The 19,243-nt window shown below is 41.2% G+C and overlaps 1 protein-coding gene across 1 annotated transcript in view; it reads left to right on the forward strand.

The window, feature by feature from the left end:
- Positions 1–18,527, forward strand: part of insrb (insulin receptor b) — an 82,936-nt gene extending 64,409 nt beyond the window's left edge. The window contains exons 8-23 of the mRNA XM_071487862.1: positions 420–546; positions 760–1,010; positions 2,311–2,478; positions 2,596–2,794; positions 4,378–4,516; positions 4,784–4,937; positions 5,205–5,353; positions 6,823–6,979; positions 7,336–7,432; positions 7,714–7,781; positions 7,952–8,181; positions 8,706–8,816; positions 8,969–9,131; positions 9,281–9,410; positions 9,508–9,642; positions 10,137–18,527. Of these exons, the coding sequence (XP_071343963.1) occupies positions 420–546; positions 760–1,010; positions 2,311–2,478; positions 2,596–2,794; positions 4,378–4,516; positions 4,784–4,937; positions 5,205–5,353; positions 6,823–6,979; positions 7,336–7,432; positions 7,714–7,781; positions 7,952–8,181; positions 8,706–8,816; positions 8,969–9,131; positions 9,281–9,410; positions 9,508–9,642; positions 10,137–10,491 (2,633 nt within the window). The 3' untranslated portion in view covers positions 10,492–18,527. The remainder of the gene's footprint in view (positions 1–419; positions 547–759; positions 1,011–2,310; positions 2,479–2,595; positions 2,795–4,377; positions 4,517–4,783; positions 4,938–5,204; positions 5,354–6,822; positions 6,980–7,335; positions 7,433–7,713; positions 7,782–7,951; positions 8,182–8,705; positions 8,817–8,968; positions 9,132–9,280; positions 9,411–9,507; positions 9,643–10,136) is intronic.
- The last annotated feature ends 716 nt before the right edge of the window (positions 18,528–19,243 follow it).

The raw sequence follows: 19,243 nt of genomic DNA on the forward strand, positions 1-19,243 counted from the left end.
CAATTTTACTTGAATTGGATGAGATTCTCTCTTCTCTCTAGAAACCTAATGTTATACAATTTATCTCTAACCTGGTGCATTATTAAAAATATTAATGTTACATTAATAATGGACCCTAAAGGCCATAGACTTTAAAAGGCATATATTAAAAGATCGATCTCAGGATTTTATGAATCTATATCGAATTTATTCAAATGAAGATCAGTTTGAATCAGAGAAGTTTTTTTTGAACCAGCTGTAATATTAATGTAGGTCTTCTTTAGGCTAACCACAAATTGAGCAGCTACTTTATATCTAAATATCAGATTACATAAATACTATAATAACAGTATAAAAATCAGATCAAAAATCAGACTTAATATCTGATTAATGCATTTTTATTTATGCATGTACTGACCATCATCTGTTTTGTCCCCTAGGTGAGACCAAGCTACTGAAGTTCACCCTAATCAAGACCACATCGAATATGATTATGTTGAGGTGGGAGCCCTTTTGGCCCTTAGATTTCAGAGACCTGCTGGGATTTATGGTTCTCTACAAAGAAGCGTAAGTATTAGACAAAACAAGACAAGTTTTTCATACCATGTCATAAACATACCAATGTTATTTTATAGCTTTTCGCCTCATTGAGCAACGCCTGTGTGCAATTGGACAGACCTCACTTACTCCCACTAAAAAACATATCAAAAGTTAAATTCTGAAGCTGACTCTGAGTAGCTGGTTCAATTCTTCTGACCACTTTCTTTACATCTGCTTCAGGGCATATAAGAATGTGACGGAGTTTGATGGTCAGGACGCGTGTGGCTCTAACAGCTGGACAATTGCTGATGTTGATCCTCCATCCCGTTCCACGGATGGCAAGAAGGTAGAGGATCCGGGGCACTTAATCCGACCACTGAAGCCCTGGACCCAGTATGCCATCATGGTTAAAACCCAACTGTCTGCATCTGATGAGCACCAGGTTCATGGAGCCAAAAGCGAGATCATCTACGTCCGCACAGACGCCTCCAGTGAGTTGTACCACATTAAAAAAACATATACATTTCTGGAAAATGTTTTTTTTAGAGACTTTGTACTTTGTTTTGGACATTGGATTTAATGGAGAGTGTTTAGTTGGCGGTAGAGAATATCTGACTTCACAAATGGATGTTGAAAGAAGTATATACAGACTCACAATGTTTTGCACTGGACTTTCTTGACCTAAAGGGACCCTGTGGAGTTTACTCTGTAAATAAATACAGCTGTTTGCATTCAGTGTCACTCACCAAAACGCATTGTGCTGTGTCTTTGAGGCATAACAAACATGCTGAATACATTTCCTTCTTCATAAATAATTTGCAACATGTTTTCCATATTTTCAGCCTGCATTGTTTACATCTGTGCTTGCTTAGTAGCAGCCTTCTACCCCCACCTTTTCCTGAGCATCACTATGCTTCTTGGCTTGTTATCGTCACCAGCCGTCAATCATAGGAACAGAGAGAAACCCTGGTATGAATGTGAACAGTGTCACTTCTACACACATGCATGTAAATGTGCAAACAAAACAGGGACCTGATCAAATCATTACTCCATGCAGTAGTGCCACAGGCAGTGAAGAACCCAAACTCCACAGGTAACCTTCAGGCAACGAGAAGCAGTTGTGAACTGATCAAATGATTCATTTATTTCATTTTGAATCATGTTCTGAGTGAGGCCTTCTGCAGGTGTTGTGCTGCACAGTCATGTTATAATTGTGCTTAAAGCTGGAGGTCAGTGTTTCAGAAAATATGCTTAAACGGTTGAGGTAATCTTTACAACTATGGAAACATCCACGTGTTAAAACATCACAAGGAGCTGCATTGGTGAATGTGTTGCTTTGTGTGCCAGTGAGAGAACTAAATACAGTTAAGGAAGTCCATGAAATTTGAAGATGTATCAACCCAATGGTCTCAGCACAATGGTTTAAATACTCTGACAAAGGATTTTATATGTCTTGTAAAATACCATGTTTAAAACCATTCTATCTGTCGTCTGGACAATGACGAGGTAAGCAGTAGAAATATGGCTTTCTTGTTACAAAGTTATCCACCAGAAATGTGCACTTGCATGTATTTGATTGGTTAACGCTGTGCCTCGTCGGATGATTTCACTTGCGTTGTGGCAAAACATAAGCCAAGTTCAACTATTTTTTCCTTTTTCCTTTTTCTCCTCTTAGGACTGGGGCTTCTGTTTTTTTCATTAGGGCTAAAGTCAGTCTGAACGAGGCCTAATGTAATACAATACCAGTGCTGTCCTGACTATTGTCTCGCTGTCTTCCTCTGTCCTTCTCAGAGCCCTCAGTGCCTCTGGACCCCATCTCCTCATCCAACTCCTCCTCCCAGATCATCCTGAAGTGGAAGCCTCCAACCAGTCCCAATGGCAACATCACCCACTACCGGGTCATCTGTCGCAAGCAGCCTGAGGACAGTGACCTCTACAAGTTCGACTACTGCCTACAAGGTCGGTATCCAGTGTCCTACTTGAGTCTGCCCATTGGACTGTTTGCAGATAAATCAGTTGCTGCTCATTTCACATTTGATTCTCTGGCTTGTCCTCACACCTGTTCCTCCTACCCAGGAATGAAGCTACCGTCTCGTACCCCAACCCACCTGGACAGTGAGGATGAGCAGAAGTGGAACCACACAGATGAGCCCACTGCAGGGGGCAGGTGCTGCGCCTGTCCCAAGACAGACAACCAGCTAAAGAAGGAGCAGGAGGAGATACTGTACCGCAAGACCTTTGAGAACTACCTCCACAATGAAGTCTTCGAGATCAGGTACACGTATTGGATTGTAATTAAATGTTACAATTCATGACAAACTTGTCTCAGCACCATTTTCACAACAGTAATACAGTTTATTTAAGTTTTTACTGCCAGTCATTTTGTTATTGTAGCTTTGAGACGTTTTCACTGAGATCACTAGTGACTTAAGTCAGTTTGGTTTTCCCCAAAAGTTCTAAGAGAATCTATGAGTTCATGATGTCAAAAATCACCACTACCAAATGAATCTTTAAGCTGTTAATGTCTCATACAGACTGAAACAGGCAGCAGTAACCAAACAGTAAGCACAGTAGTCAGGCTATATTTATGAACTGAAAAATCCAAACAAGTACAGACCAATGTTAACCTCCTTTCCTGCAACAGTGGCCACATTAATGTCTGGCCACAACTTTTAATGAATTTGTGTTTGTCTAAAGAGCTTGTGTACGTTCAAAATGTGTTACATTTAGTGTTGCAGTGCCACCAAGAAGAGCTTCTTGAGCTGCTGTTTTCTGTTTGTGGCCATGCACCAACACTGGAGCCTCTCTGTCCAGTCACACTGCATCACTTCTCTTTTGTCTTGGCCAACATGATGTGCGTCTCAAACGAGTCTGTGCCAACTATGTCTCACCCATCTGTGTGTGTGTGTGGGGGGGGGGGGGGGCAGACCCTTGTTTTTGTACTGGGCACTACTGTGGGGGGCTTAGGGCGGGGGGTTTTGATTGTCTGGACCCTGATGCCCCTACCTCTCCCCTGACACACACACAAACACCCACAGTCTCTCCCTCCACTTCCGTAGGGGAGTGATTACTGTGCCCATTATCATTCATGCCAGTCAGGGGTGCAGTCATGCAAACTGCCATTTGGACACACACACAAACACCCAAACTCACACACACCTAGGCTGCATTTTAAACCCACGCCACTGAAATGGCCAAGGTCAGCTTCATAATCTGACGTACATAAAAAGACTCCCTGTGCTCTTTTTCCATCACGCAAAGGGACGGAGGAAGCTTTGTATTTTTCTCCTGCCTGAGCAAGTATTGGTTCAACATTAACTCAGTCCTACACTTCACTGTACAGTGACGGAGAGGCTCTACTGCAGCAGCCTGGGGTAAAGTGCGACACTTAACAGTGGTCATTTTGAAGGAAGGAAGATAGTTTTCTCATTCATAAACAGTGATTCTGCACAAAGGTACACTGCAAGACTTCTGTGTCTTAATGTGGTTTGAGTTCATGGCCTTCCTGGTTGACTTACAGCCGCTGAGAGTAAAGTGGACTTTGCTCATTGGCACCACCCAGTGGTGAGGGTCAGTAGGTCCCCCACTCAACACTAGGTGGTATTTGTGGATAAATGTCATGCAGTCAAACTTGCCACACACTGTAAAGGTTAGTGTGAGCAGAGGTCCTCACTCCATCTGCTATTTGCTGAGTCTAATACATATGAAATGCTTCTGACTGTTGTGTTGATAATTTATCTCAACTTGCCGGAGACTTGTGTAGAATCTAATCAAAAAATAATAATTTCTACAACAACTTTGTGTTTGTGTTTTGTCTAGCTTCTGTTAACTGATTTACCCGTTGCTCTGTTTAACCAGACCGTCTCGTCGACGACGCTCAGTGGGAGTTGCCAATGCCACCCAAACCCCTCACTTTCTTACGACAGCCCCCAGTCTGCCATTTGGCTCCACCACAGGCAGCCCTGTAGACGATGATGAAGATAAGGAGGAATCCAAGGTCAGTCTATAATTTACATATTGTGTCTTTTGTAAAGCATATAAAAATATTTGTCTTGTCTGAAATCACTACAAGGAAAAATGCAAGGAAGAGCATATTCCTACAGAGTATAGCCTCAGAAGGACACAGGAAGATGCTGTATTCCATGAAATATTGCTGATACTGGGCTTGAATAATTTGACATGAACACAGTGCGAGGCACTTTGACTGTACTAATAAATCATTGATGCCATTGGAGTAATTGGATTTCTCATCTTTTCTGCTCAGGTGGAGCTGAAGGTGTTCTCAAAGGAGTCAACAGTCATCTCCAACCTGCACCACTTCACCAGTTATAAGATAGAGATCATGGCCTGCAACCATCCGACAGACCTGAAGCGCTGCAGCATGGCTACTTATGTCAGTGCCCGCACCATGCCAGAAGGTAAGAACAAATACAAACCTTGCCATTAAATACACTTGCTAGTCAACAGTTTATTAGGTAGCCTACAGTATCTAAAACTAATGCAGTCAAATAAATCATGCCTTCATGAAGATTATAATGTTCGGTTTCTGTTAAAACTGTTTCAGAGAGGCGTTTTTTCAACTTTATGGTCACTGGCGAAAGTAGCCACACCAGCAACAACATGGAAATGCACTGCCTTATACTGTACATGTGTGAAGTGTTTCTCTTCATGTCTGGTACCTGCAGAGAAAGCAGACGACATCCCAGGCCCTGTGACCCATGAGATAGTGACAGCTGAGCCTCCCTATGTGTTCATCAAATGGAATGCACCCCGCTCCCCTAACGGTCTCATCATCTTGTATGAGGTGTTCTACAAGAAGGTTGGAGACACAGAGGTCAGTGTCAACCCTCACCAAAGTTTTAGACTGTGAGGATACAGGAAGAAGTCAGGGGAATGAGGGATCATGGTTCTTCTTTGATAAACTGAAGGAGGTGGAGGTGAGAGTGGGAAAGAGCCAGCAGAAACTGTCCTGATATGAGAAATACAGGGCTTAAAGGGAAACAGGTGTGAGAGATGGAGTTATGTGGGTAGACTCTGGGGAGTAGATGCAGGTAGGAAAGGAGAGATCTGCTGTACCTACTCAAATTCTGTCTGTTCCTTATATGGATGAGATGGATATGGAGAGAGGAACAAAGGAAATATTTGTTGACAAACTCCCTCCCAATGCTACACCGTGTGTGTTGACGTTTTCTGCTGCGTGTGTTTGCATATTATTATGTCTGTGTGTTTGTGCGCATAAGTGCTTGTCTGTGACAATGTGAGTGTCTAAAAGTGTGTGTGTGTGTTTGTGTGTGTGTGCATGAGTGCACGTTGTTTACTTGCTGTAAATGTGTGAATTCATCTCTCATTGCTATTCATTGCTGCACTGCCTGACCCTAGGAACCAGTAGCAGCTCTGTTACCATAGTGACAGAGGCAGGAAGGAAGACTAGAATGCAGTGGCAGGGATGGACTGATCTCAGACGACATCTCCAGTGCACTAAGTTGCACTGAAAACACACCACACACTAACATGCACTCCAGTGGAAACAAACTGAACTGGACTTATTTAAAAATGTGTTCAGAACATGTCAGAGGTTCAGATTAATCATCTGGTTCATTGCACAGTGCCGGCATATGGCAAGACAAAACACATATGGTGAATCATGACAAATTTTAACATGTTTTCTAAGCAGAATTCTGATATATATGATACAATAAAATATTAAAACTCAAAATTGTGTAAACTGTTTCAGAAGTGCACTGAAAAAAGTGTACCTCCCAGAATGCATCATGGAAACAGACTCATGGACATAAAGCTCCCTTTGTAAATTCTTAGATTTTCACTAGTATTATTGTATTTCACATTGTGTTTCACTGTGTTTCCACTTTCAGAACATTTCTACTATTATTTTGCAGGCCTAGGGAGACAATGCATAATTGGTGATGTGCTTCTCAGTGTGAGAGTGTGTAGTGGATCGACTCAGGTTCAAGAGTGGAGTGGCCATCAGTTTGAGATTAGAAGCAAAAACACCTCCTATTGTTCGGTCAGGACATTGATTCTTAGATTACTGTTGCTTAACAGGTCAGAGGTAGCATGATAATGTGAAAATACAATCCTGGTAAAAATCAGTTCCAGTTAGATGAATGGAATTAACATTGATTCAACATGAAAATATTTTGTGTGAATCTTTACCGTGATCTCATTATTAACCAAAGCTGAGTTGCCTTTTCATTGCAATTTTAGATATTCTTTGTTCTCAGTATTAGCACTTGTCGTTATCCTTCGTGATTCCTCATACTGTGTGTGTGTTTTTTCTTCCAGGTTCACACAGCTTGTGTGTCAAGGCCCGCCTACCTCAAGTCAGGTGGCACGAAGCTCTCACTTGTGCAGCCTGGAAACTACAGTGTGAGGGTCCGCGCCACCTCCTTGGCAGGAAACGGCTCTTTCACAGAAACCACTTACTTCTTCATGCCCAACCGTAAGGCAGAAGGCTATGTCTCTGACTTAACTGAACTCACATGTACAACAATCATACATCACTCACACGCACCAAGTTCATTAACTGCTTACACCTTGTTGCCATGGACTCGATGCTGGTTAGAGCAGGCGAGGCCATTCGAGCCATTCACTTCAACTTTGTTTGATTAGTTTTAATTTTATTGGAAAAAGTGAAAATATGTTGAATTTCTGGAATGACTTTGTTTCTGAATTAATTCTTTAATTCAATAATTGTGTTTAGAAAAATTATAAATTGTTTGATAACCAAGGTCTATTTCAATTATTGTTTGACACATTACTATGTCATCTGATCGCTCACTGCTGTGTTTGTTACAGCGGATCCGGGTTTAATTTGGATTGTGATTGGTCCAGTCATCTGCTTCATCCTGCTGCTGTTTGTGGGAGGTGGGGTCTTTTGGATCTTCAAGAAGAGGTAAGGGCTTCATCTGGCAGGCTCCTTATCAGAGCGACACAAACACAAACTGTGCAGGTCAGACACTATGACATCAAAGAGGGAATGTTGCTTGTTACGTTACAAAACAACCTATGCAGTCTAGGAATGGAAGTTGCAGGTGTTTGAAAACTGTGAACCAAGTAGCTATAAATAAATGAGAGATTATGTAAGAAGCAAGAAGGTCAAGACTTACAGGAGAAAGTTCACATTTTATTACAGATTTCAGCGTCTTATAGATGCGTTCTGTGGTTGTGTTACAGGCAAACAGAAGGCCCGACAGGACCTCTTATCGCCTCCTCAAACCCTGAGTATATCAGTGCTAACGATGGTAAGAAGAGCATCATGAGAAAATTACTACTAATTACTTTTGTGCCTTCTCTGCATATCTTGAAATCTATGAAATCATTGTAACTGTATTCATAAAGATAGATACTCCCTCATGGTAATTTGTGACGGGTTCGCTGAATCAAAATGGTAATTTGTGTCTGTTTTGTTTAGTGTATGTTCCTGATGAGTGGGAGGTGCCCCGGGAGAAGATCACAGTGCTCAGAGAGCTGGGTCAGGGCTCCTTCGGCATGGTGTACGAGGGAATCGCCAAGGACATTGTCAAAGGAGACCCGGAGACACGTGTAGCCGTCAAGACGGTCAACGAATCGGCCAGCCTGCGGGAGAGGATCGAGTTCCTCAATGAAGCCTCCGTCATGAAGGCCTTCAGCTGTCACCACGTGGTACGACACGCTTCGTAAAAACGCTTTTCAAACTGTTTCCTCTGACAGCTTATTACAGACTAACAGGGACACTGAAGCTGTTATCACTTCACTCGTGAGTTACAGTATATTACAGTTTTCTGTCGTTTTGCAGAAATCAGCATGAACATGTGTGACTCACAGAGTCATGATTCACTTGTTGTGTTAATGCTGCCATATTGACACACAGTTTGACTCCCAAAACAAATGTTTACACTTGGTAAGCAATTGTGCCTACTGTTACTGTTTTATTAAACAACATACTAAGCACCAATTAACTTGCCATATGTTTATTTTCCCACTGATGAAGAGACAATTGTCACTGTACTGATAGTTTTGAAATGTAACAGTGACTATGAGGTTAAATTACAAACTCTCTTCTTGTGTCAATTTAACATCAGCTCCTTGGGTTTACTCGTCATTCTAGTCAGCTAGTGTAAGCGTAATGATTTTTCAGTTTGCATGTGTATGACCATGTGTGTTTTTCTTTATTTTTCTCTATGTAGGTACGTCTCTTAGGTGTAGTGTCCAAAGCTCAGCCCACCCTGGTAGTGATGGAGCTGATGACCCACGGTGACCTGAAGAGCTACCTGCGGAGTCTCAGGCCAGACTCTGAGGTGAGTCTTACTGAAATCCTGTCTCCGAAATTCCACCCAATGTATGGTGGAGTAATGTTGAAGTAGTCATTACAGCTAAAGGAAGCTCCGTTCTGATATGTCCACTTATCACTGACAGACCGCATAAATGTATTTTTGTGTTTATTTTGTAGAACAACCCATCAGGCCGTCCACCACCCACACTGAAGGAGATGATCCAGATGGCTGCAGAAATTGCAGACGGCATGGCCTACCTCAATGCCAAGAAGTTTGTCCACAGAGACCTGGCAGCCAGGAACTGCATGGTGGCAGAGGACTTCACTGTCAAGATTGGAGGTACTGTATCTTGTGATTGTTTTCCTCGTTGTTATTTTGGTGTTATGGTGGAATTGAATCAGTTGTCACAAAGTGTAATTGTCAATGGGAAAATGTTGTAGTGTGTTTATCAAAGTTAAGGTGTATTGAGTTCTCTGTCTTTCTCACAGACTTTGGTATGACGCGAGACATCTATGAAACCGACTACTACCGTAAAGGAGGGAAGGGCCTGCTTCCTGTCAGGTGGATGGCTCCAGAGTCTCTGAAGGACGGAGTCTTCACTGCCCACTCTGACTGTTGGTAAGGCACAATTTAACAGTTGTTGTGCAGTCTTTGCAATCCTGATTACATTCTTGGTACATTTGATCACATTTGCTGTGTGTGTGTGTTACTGCAGGTCATTTGGCGTTGTGCTGTGGGAGATCAGTACACTAGCAGAGCAGCCTTACCAGGGTTTATCCAATGAACAGGTTCTAAAGTTTGTCATGGATGGAGGATACCTAGACCGGCCAGAGAACTGCCCTGAGAGAATGTGAGTAAATACAGACACTAATTTACCCTCAAGCATGAAGTTAATTGGACAGTGTGACACAATATTTTGACTGGAAGTTAAAATTATGTTTATGATTATTATTTTCTGTATTGCAACACATTGACATAGGTGTAAATTTTATAATTATAACATTTTCAAGGCTGTTTTTTAACTAACATTTCAAAAATATATTACACTGTCAAATAATCATTGTTTGCTACTTCCAGCTGCATGGGTGATTGCTACTGTGTCTGAATGTAATCTGTGGCTGAATCATAGAAACTTGTGTTATCGCTATCTTCTTTAAACCTTTACGGTGCATCAAATTTCACATGCTGTCTCATGTTTGGGTAAATCTGGGAAAGATTTTGCTCTCCAGTAATTCCCCTGTACCACCATTTATGAATATCTATGTCATCCATTTCAACATGAGGCCATTTGTCTCATCCCTGTTTAAAACTCTGCTTTCTCTAATATCTGACTCTCCTTCCCAGGCACAACCTAATGCAGATGTGCTGGCAGTACAACCCCAAGATGCGGCCGATGTTCCACGAGATCATCGAGATGCTGCGGGAGGACCTGCACCCATCTTTCCAGGAGGTCTCCTTCTTCTACAGCGAGGAGAACAAAGTCCCTGAGACAGAGGAGTTTGACCTGGACCTGGACAACATGGAGAGCATCCCCCTGGACCCGTCTTCATACTCGCAGAGAGAGGAGAGCTTAGGCAGGGACAGCGGGCCCTCGGTGGCCCTCAGGGGGAACTATGAGGAGCATGTCCCCTACACACACATGAACGGTGGCAAGAAAAATGGACGAATCTTATCGTTGCCCAGATCCAGCCCTTCCTAACATTTCCTGTTTCCTAAATGAACTTGTTTAACCTTCCCTACTCTCTTCCCATCCTTCTTTCTCTTCCAGTCCATTTTTCTGTATCCTTCATGTTCCTCTCATCATTTTCTAATGATTTTCTTATTCTTGGAGAAGCCCTTCAAAAAAGACACAGATCTCAGGACTTTTTATTTTCTTCCTCATGGCTGCCAAACACAGGCAAGCAAGGGATGCAAACATGGTGTAACACTTTTTTAACTTCCTCCACAACACATCAGACTATCTATTACCAGATTACCTATCTATTGTTTGTCACTATTGCCATGTTTCCAGGACTCATCGTGATGGAAACGGAGAGAAAAAACAAACTGTGAACACAACAAACCTTAGACAACCAAGAAGGCTGCTTATGCTCAACCTCCTCAAGACTCGTCCCTCCTTTTCTCTCCCACCAAATCTGCATTTCCACTTTTCTGTGCTTTGTTGTTTTCTCCAAGTGAAATCTTTTTACTCAGATAGTGGCCTTTTTATATGTGGCCTATAAACAAAGAGAAGTGTCTATCAGCGCTTATACTAATTTCCATTTGAACAATGACTTAATCAGTTTGGAACGGTGGGATGACTTGTAAAGACTTGATCCTAGAACAAAACATCTATTCCTAGAGGAATGTTTTCTTTTTGTTTTTTTTTTGTTTTTCTTTTTGGTTCTGCAGAATTCCAAACTACACACAGATTCATCGGGTGTTTGGTGAATAGTTTTAATTTATTTACTATTACTGTTATTTTCTCTCTCAGTTTTATTTCTGTGTCCTCACTATATGGTTGAAGGATATTTAAACAGTTAAGGATTGGACAAAAGAGTTCCTCAGACTGACCAATAGCTGCTGCTTTGATATATTTTAGTGGGTATAGAAATATATAAATATATATATATATATATATATATATATATATATATATATATATATATATATATATATATATATATATATATATATATATATAGTATATATGGAATATTGGTATACTGTACCAATATTTTATATATATATATAATATTACATACTGATGTTTTTGTAAATAGTTCATATTTGTAAGATTTGTCATCAGAAGCTTTGCTAGTATTTTGTTTTGCCAGGTTTTTTCTTTTTGGGTTTTTTCAATCTTCCTATTTTTATAGCCCCAGAAATCACACTAATATGCCATCAGTGCTCTCTGTGTCTTAGGCCTCCAGCCCCCTCCTCCTCCGAGTACTCTCTCCGTCTGGATTGGACAGGAGAAAGGCCTGAAATATTGTCAACTCACTGCATTTTTTTTTTTTTTTTAAACTTGTTCCCACTGAGAGCTGTCAATATTTGGAGGCAACGAAACAAAAAATAACAACAGAATAACCAAAAAAAAGAGCTTTATATAAAAGGGGAATAAGGACTTTCGAGGTTGAAGTGCACCTGATGTGTGTTTGTGTCCGTGTCTGCTGTCTTTCTCTGCTCAGATATCACGCTGGAATTGAAGCGTGTATGTGTTTGTTATCACAAGTTTTCTTATGTCTTTCATGTGATTGTGCTGGTCGTCAGTGTTAACCGTCAGTGAGGTTATAGAGTGTGTCAAGAGCTTGTCCCGGCTTAGTGATTGTACTTCCTCATGTTAGCGTAACCGTAATGGCTTTTCAGTTGTGCCTGTGCTGCTTGAGTCATAGCAGGGTGGGAATTAGCACCAGCTCGTCAAACCAGAGAGCAGTAGCATTCCCCTCCGATCTGACCTGAGATCTGGCACAGGTCAGGACCTCAGTGTAAGATTCACTCATTAGTCTTCTCTCATTGTCGTTCTGTTAGCTTTGCCCTGCACCACACACACCTCCTGCACTCTCTCTCCCCCTCCTCAACCTTCATGAGGCTTCCCATTGGCTGCTGAAATCACTGCTCAAAATCAGGCTGGTGGAAATTTCCACATCTTGTGTTCAAGGGCTGGAGAGAAATATGGAAAGTTCCAAGTGTATTCAGAGTCCACAGCAGGTAGCGGAGAGAGGGGGGCAGTGTCTCTGTCTCTCTTATCTTTCAGTGTGTCTGAGAGAGAGGCAGTGTGAGTGATTGTTAATCCTATTATTCTCTCTGCTATCACATGCAGTTAGGCAGTCAGGACACGGTGTGCAGCAGCTATTTCACTCAGGTCTGACATTCCAGGATTTAGTTGGAACTGCTCGTTCCCTCGTTCCCCCCTGTTTTGCCTGCCTGCTGGCAAAGCTGATACCATCACCGCACCCCATCAGTGCACACATGAAAGACTTTGTTTTCTTTTTTGTCCTTCTTAATAATATATTGCTAGAGATAACAGAGGCAGATGGATTTTGCTAAACATTCACTCTAAGGGGAATTTGTTACATTTTTCCGGTTTGTTCCTCCTGCTGGGAATCAAAAACATTCCCTTCAACTGTACCCTTACACAAAGCTACAGAATAGTTATTGGTCCTCATTGCTGACCCCTCATTGTGTCTCTGAAGATCACTTTTGTCACAGCAGAACCTCTTCTCTCACTCTCTAACCACATCAGTCAATGACTTGGGAGGCGATAGTCAGCAGACGAGTAGAGATGATGAACTTCTTTTTTTTTTTTTTTTTATCGTGTTGGGGGGGGGGGCACAGACCAGTGTGGTTGCCAATCTAGCGGAACAGCGTTCAGCACTTATAGTATAGCCAAAGTGTTGGCAGCTTTCTGCCAACAACAAGAACCCACAGAGTTGGAGTCAGAGAAAGCAGAGAAGCTGCCTCCATACTTTACCAGTGCCTTCTCAAACCCAGAGCCACGTCCAGGCTAGTTATATTGGCTAGTATAACACACACATGTACACACACACACACACACACACACACCCACACCCACACACACACACACACACACACAGGCCTCTGTGCTCTCTCTGTATCTTTCCTCATGAGGCGGGAGAGGCATAGAAATCAAAGCTCATCTTCATTTGTGTTTGTAGGCTTTGTTCTTTGCTTGAAGAAAAGAAGTCATCTTTGGGGCAGTTTTTTATTTTTTAATGTTTTTTTTGTTGCCAGCGTAAGGTTTGAACACTAAAGTTCACCCAGTGCTTTAGCGGTGACACTGGATTGGCCAGAGTCAGAGGCGCCTGAGGTTATGATGTAGATTTTAGCTAATTATTCTTAGGAGTTACAATCTTTGGCTTTTTTTTACTTTGTAAATAATCTGTGACATAGTTTGGAAAATAAAAGCAGAGTAAAAAGATTTATTAAAAAAAAAAAAAAAAATCTGATGCCCATCGGTTGTGTGTACATGACAGAAAAATGGTGGACCTTAGCTGTGTCACAGTTCCACGCTACGCTCTAATACTACACTCTGATCTTAACAGTAAACTGTTCTGGCAGTTAGTATGCTTTACGTCTTTCAGTGAACTTAATTTTCCAGTATAAACAACACTACATACTCAAAAAAGGATAGAATTAGTGTGTAGTATGGAAGTGAGACGTAGCTCTCGTCTCCACCTTGACCTAGGTTGCTTATCTTGTGGTGGTGTTCCCACGCATATGCAATTTTTAATTAAGATGGTGCCCATATCTTTGAAATACCAGATATTTATTTTATTATGATCATTGTCATTGTATAAGAAGAACACAGTTAGCTTTTTAGTCGAGCATTTTTAAGGTGTTGCAGAGTGGAGCGATGTAAAAGCCTAGTTTGTTATTGTACAGGAGGAGCAGCTGGTGGTGAGCGGCAGGAGTGCTACTTAGTTAGTTAGTGAGTACGTAATTGTTGTCGTCTTTGTGTTTGGCCAGAGTCTACCTCAGTGCATATGGAGGAATCAGTCTAAAGAGCCTAAATCATCCCCGTCAGTCACTCAATATCCTGCAACTGTTTTCTCAGTCTCATCTTCTTCCTGTGTCCAGGGGAACGTTTTCACAAACTCCTGCAGGATGTGGATAGTGGTGGAGGCATTGCCCGTCATATTTTTGCCCTTGTTTGTTTTAACTGTTCCGACTTAAAATCTAATTTTAAGTCATTGTTGTAGCATTTAAAAAAAACAAGCTTTAAAGATATTCAAGTCTTTTTCCTCATATTTTTACCTCTTGCACTTATTAAATGTGGAACATCAGACAGTAAATTGGTTTTAGGGACGGTCTATCCTTATGATTCTTACTACAGTTTATAAAAGGACTCACAAGAGGCTTCCCCTGGGCGCTGGAGGAAGGAACGTAGCTTTATTGTGTGCATTTCCCTTTTCCATGTACACCAATCCCCTGGACTGGATGTAGTAGTGGCTCTGCTGGTTTCTGGGGATGTGACATTAGCATGAGTAAAAAAGAAAGACAGTCTTGTGACTCTTGAAACATATCTGTGATCACCTACATGTAGCCAAGGTTAACCAGGCTGAGCCATGGACTCTCATGCTTTTTTTAAAATCACATCTAGACTAATCCTGTTGTCTGGCAGAAGACCCTACTCTTCTTCTTCAGTCTGTCAATCTGTCTCTTTGTGGTTGAAACAGTCCCAAATCCCACGTGTCCTCCAATCATTGTCGGTTCATTTGTCTGTTTCTCTGTTCAGATTTGTTTTGTTTTGTATGTATATTTTTTCTACTGTGAATATCAAGAGATAACCTTTATTTTCTGCCAATGCCATGGATTGGGTCTGTTGTGGCTGATCAGGACACTGACATCTGGGCTGGTTAAAAAGTTTTAAGGAGGAGGACCCCCTCTCCCCCCTCTGAAAAGGAAAAAAAAAAGATGGACTGGGACAATCCTGTGTGCCATAAGAACTATTAACAGACATGAAATCTAGATTGTAACTTTTCGTCTCAGGGAGGCGGCCTGATGCTTTGTGGTTGGAGGATAAAGAGGATGAGGAGGAAGAAGAGCTACCTACCTACCTTTTATCTACTCTGACTGAAGCGCAAGTTCTCAGCATCCTTGCAACAAAACAGCAAAATGGAGATGATAAGCCCAAGGACAAGTATTCAACAACAAAAACCCAAACACACTTTTTACAAATCTGAAATAATTTCTCCCCCTTTTCGAAGATAATCAGGAATCTTCCTCTCGCTCTCTGATGTGATGTGGTTTGGACTGCCCTCTAGCGATTGGATGGGAGCGTTGCAGGTCAGGGGTGGCAAAGCAAACAGGGCCCAGCCCATAGTGCCTTGCTTAGACTAAGGGCCCACCTGACCCCTTCCACCCAGTCCACCCACTCCCCCCCCCTCCCCTGAGCAGAACCGCCACTGAGTGGCGTTTCTCCACCAATCAGTAAAGAGGATTTTCCACTTCCAAACTTAAAATGAAAACACATGAATTATGAATTATGTTTTTATGTGCTTTGTTTTCTTTAGTTGTAATTGCAGTGACAAACATTCAAACTGCTTGGTGAGAAAATACTGTAATTTGGGATTATATGACTGATGATTATAACCAAAAAAAAAAGAAATGTTGAACTTGTCTCTACTCTGCTAAGCTCTGGCTTGCTTTGTGCATGGAAAATGAATTATCTTTACCAGTGGATAGCTTGATAAATCAATGTTTACTGAGTTTGCTTCTCATCAGTCTGTTTTGACAGCGACGCCCCAAAGCACATGCAAAAATCCATGATTAGCAACAAGTGATTGCATTACAATTTGGGATTTCCATTTGAAATGCATTCAGTTGTACCATGATTTTCAAAAAAAGAACCGATTAATAAGCTCTTAACTGTAAATAGCAGCAGATCACCTTGGCTCCTGAAAAACGAAAGCACTTGATTTTAGGGAAGTTTAGGTTTGTTTTGTTGAACTCTGATGACCTAAAAAGCGGTTGGACAGAGCATGCTAGTAATACAGCGCAGGGTGAGAACAAAGTATTGTATGTATTATTGTTTTGTTTTAAAGGAAAGAAAAAAGTATTACATTTTAGAGATGATGATTTCTATTTTTTTTAGCCAAAGTAGGGAGGGCAAATACAATTACTTTTTCTGACTGTAAACTTTTACTACTCTTGTACATTATGAATTTAACATTGTTATCAATGTGTACATAACTTTTTTCTAAATTTAAAAAAAGATAGATTTTTTTGTTTTGTTTTCTTCTTGTTTTTTGTTCATGACACAACCCACTACACAGAAACGAGCAGACTCAAGTCTCTCAATGTATTTAACAGGAGCAGCACATCTCCAGTCTGAGGGCTTAACCCTGTGTAACGAGACATAAACAGTATGTGGCCTGAAATGTTTCGCAGTGAACCCTGCTCTTAATCCGATGCATGTTCTGAATGTTGGCCGACAAGAGGTCATGCATTTGAACCACCCCCACCCAGCCACAGCAACATGTAACCCATAAAGCCTTTCTTGTGTCACAAATACATCACCTATCACAGATAATGTTGTATGGAATTGTTTCTGATAAGAGAGGTGTGTTTAGTTTGCAAATGTGTGTGTGTTTTTTTTTTTTTTTTGTGTATGTGAAAAACTGGAAAAGACCACTGCACATCCTTTTGAAGTAGAGGAAACATGAGTGATAAAATCCTGAATAAGCTAAAAAAAAAAAAAAAAAAGAAAACTTTACTGATGGTTCGACAACCATCGTGCATCTTAAAGTTTCGACTGTAAAGTTGGAGGCGTTAAAGGAGTAGTTTGACACTTCGGGAAAGATCCGCTCTTATTCTTTCTGGATCCATATCACGCTCATGCCTCTATGCTAAACATTAAACCAGCAGCCAGTTAGCTTAGCTTAGCAAAAAGGCTCGAAACAGGGATGTAGCTAACCTGTGGAAACAAAATCCGCCTAAAATCCGCTCTTAAATTCACTAATTAACGCACATCTCCATACAAAAACAGAAGAGTAGAAACATCAATTTGCCATTTTACAGGGCATTTTTCTTGGCTGCGTGGCATTTGGCTTTGGTCAAGTAATAGTCCAATATGTAACCTCCCCTTAAAAAAACGTTTTTAAACAGATTAAACAAGCAAAACATACCAGACTAGCTGTTTCCCCGTTTCCAGCTGTTATGCTAAGCTAAGATAACCTAAACTAAGCTGTATCTTGTATTTGATGGAAAAACAGGAGAGTGGTATCACTCTTTGAATCCCTGCCAGACAGTCAACAAGCTTCTTTCCCAAAATATCAAACTGTTCCCCCGAGGAGTGTAAAGGAGAAACACCTTCAGCTGTAAATGAATTAAGTACTGTGTGTCAGTAGTGCGATGATGAAGTGTTCATGTTTGTTTCATTGATGAGGGAGAGACACGCCACTGTTGGCAGACAGACAGTGGGGGCGTTGCAGGTGTGGTGAAGACAAAAAAGCTGAGGAAAAGCAGCCTCTTCTTGACTTGTAAGTCATCTGTTGGTCCAGTGGTCTGCTCCAGTTTACACACCAATACCTTATATTTGTCTCTATCCTGTTCCCTGTGCTGTGCGTTGTTTAAATCAGTGGAGTTGTGTCTGTGTTGTCCTCAGTTGAAGTCTTTACCACGGCTTTCTTTGTCTCGCTGCTCCTCTTCCTCCTCCTCCTCCTCCTCCTCCTCCTCTTCCTCTTTGCATCCTTCAAGTCTCTTTCCTCCTCGGTGCACATAGGTGGTCCCCAGAATGCTGTGTGTAGTCTTGCAGGATACCTCTTTATTAATGTCATTTTATTGCCGATGAATATGCTGATGTATTAATTTTGGGATATGTTGTGTATACATTATGTTGAGACATCGGTGCGTATGCAGACAGCAGGTGTATATGTGTGTATGTACAGTCCAAACCCTCAAACCCGCAACCCACAGAGATCGCTTCATCCCTCACACTGGATCCAAATGTGCCATTATCTTTATGTATCACATATATCAACATATTGAATGCACACATACACACACACACACATACACACACACACAGATACACACATATTGTACAGGATCAAAAATGTGCCATGACTAAATGAACGCTTGACAATTTATTTTTTCTATGTTTTCAAAGGAGAGTCAAGTAGTGACATGTACAGAAAATGTTGCAATGATATGAAAAATAAAAATCTTGCTGTGTGTAAATTATTCAACAATTAACTGTTTATATTAAAATTATGAATAAAATTATTGGAGGATATTGTCTTCTCACACTTCCTAACTGAAGCTGGTAACTAGAAATTGTACGACACAGAATTGCAGGTCATATACTGTGTGACCATAGGACTGATTGTTGTCACGTCACTGATGAAGGGGAAAGCTTCAGGGGAAACAACTGTTAAGTGGAACTTGAGTCACTAGATTTTCAGGTACTTTACTTTTTCATATTATTTAGGTATTCTTTGTTTCTGTGTGCAAAACTATCAGATCACTTGGGTGCTTTCCTCACAGGCACAATGAGAGTGGTTGAGAGAGAAACTTAGTGTTTCTCCTTCATTTTCAATTCAATGGTAAGCTTGCTTCTCTGACATTAGTGATGCAGCTGCAAAGGAAAGAATGAAATGAACAAATAAAAGCAAACCTCAGTTTTATTTACATATTGTATTTTTAATCAACTTTTTTCAGTGCGCAACTGCTGTAAACTGAGGATGGCAACATACTGCCTGCCCAGTATTACTTGACTGCATTTCATGAGACCAAATCTTAACTTTTTACTTTCACTGTTCGTGAATTATGTTTCCTGCACCACCTAATTCATGTGCACCACAGTGCTCATTCACACACTAACATCTCAAAGTAGAAGGTGAGGAGCAGCAGTGTTGCACTGAGGTGCGATTCAAAAACCACTGTAAACACAACTTGTTCCTCCTTGTCTCTCAAGCCTGTGCAGGAAGGTGTGCAGCCGCAACAGC

This window comes from Trachinotus anak, unplaced genomic scaffold (genome assembly GCF_046630095.1).
Source record: "Trachinotus anak isolate AG129_WGS33_773 ecotype Australia unplaced genomic scaffold, CSIRO_AGI_Tana_v1 ptg000010l, whole genome shotgun sequence".
In the NCBI taxonomy this organism is placed as follows: domain Eukaryota; kingdom Metazoa; phylum Chordata; class Actinopteri; order Carangiformes; family Carangidae; genus Trachinotus; species Trachinotus anak.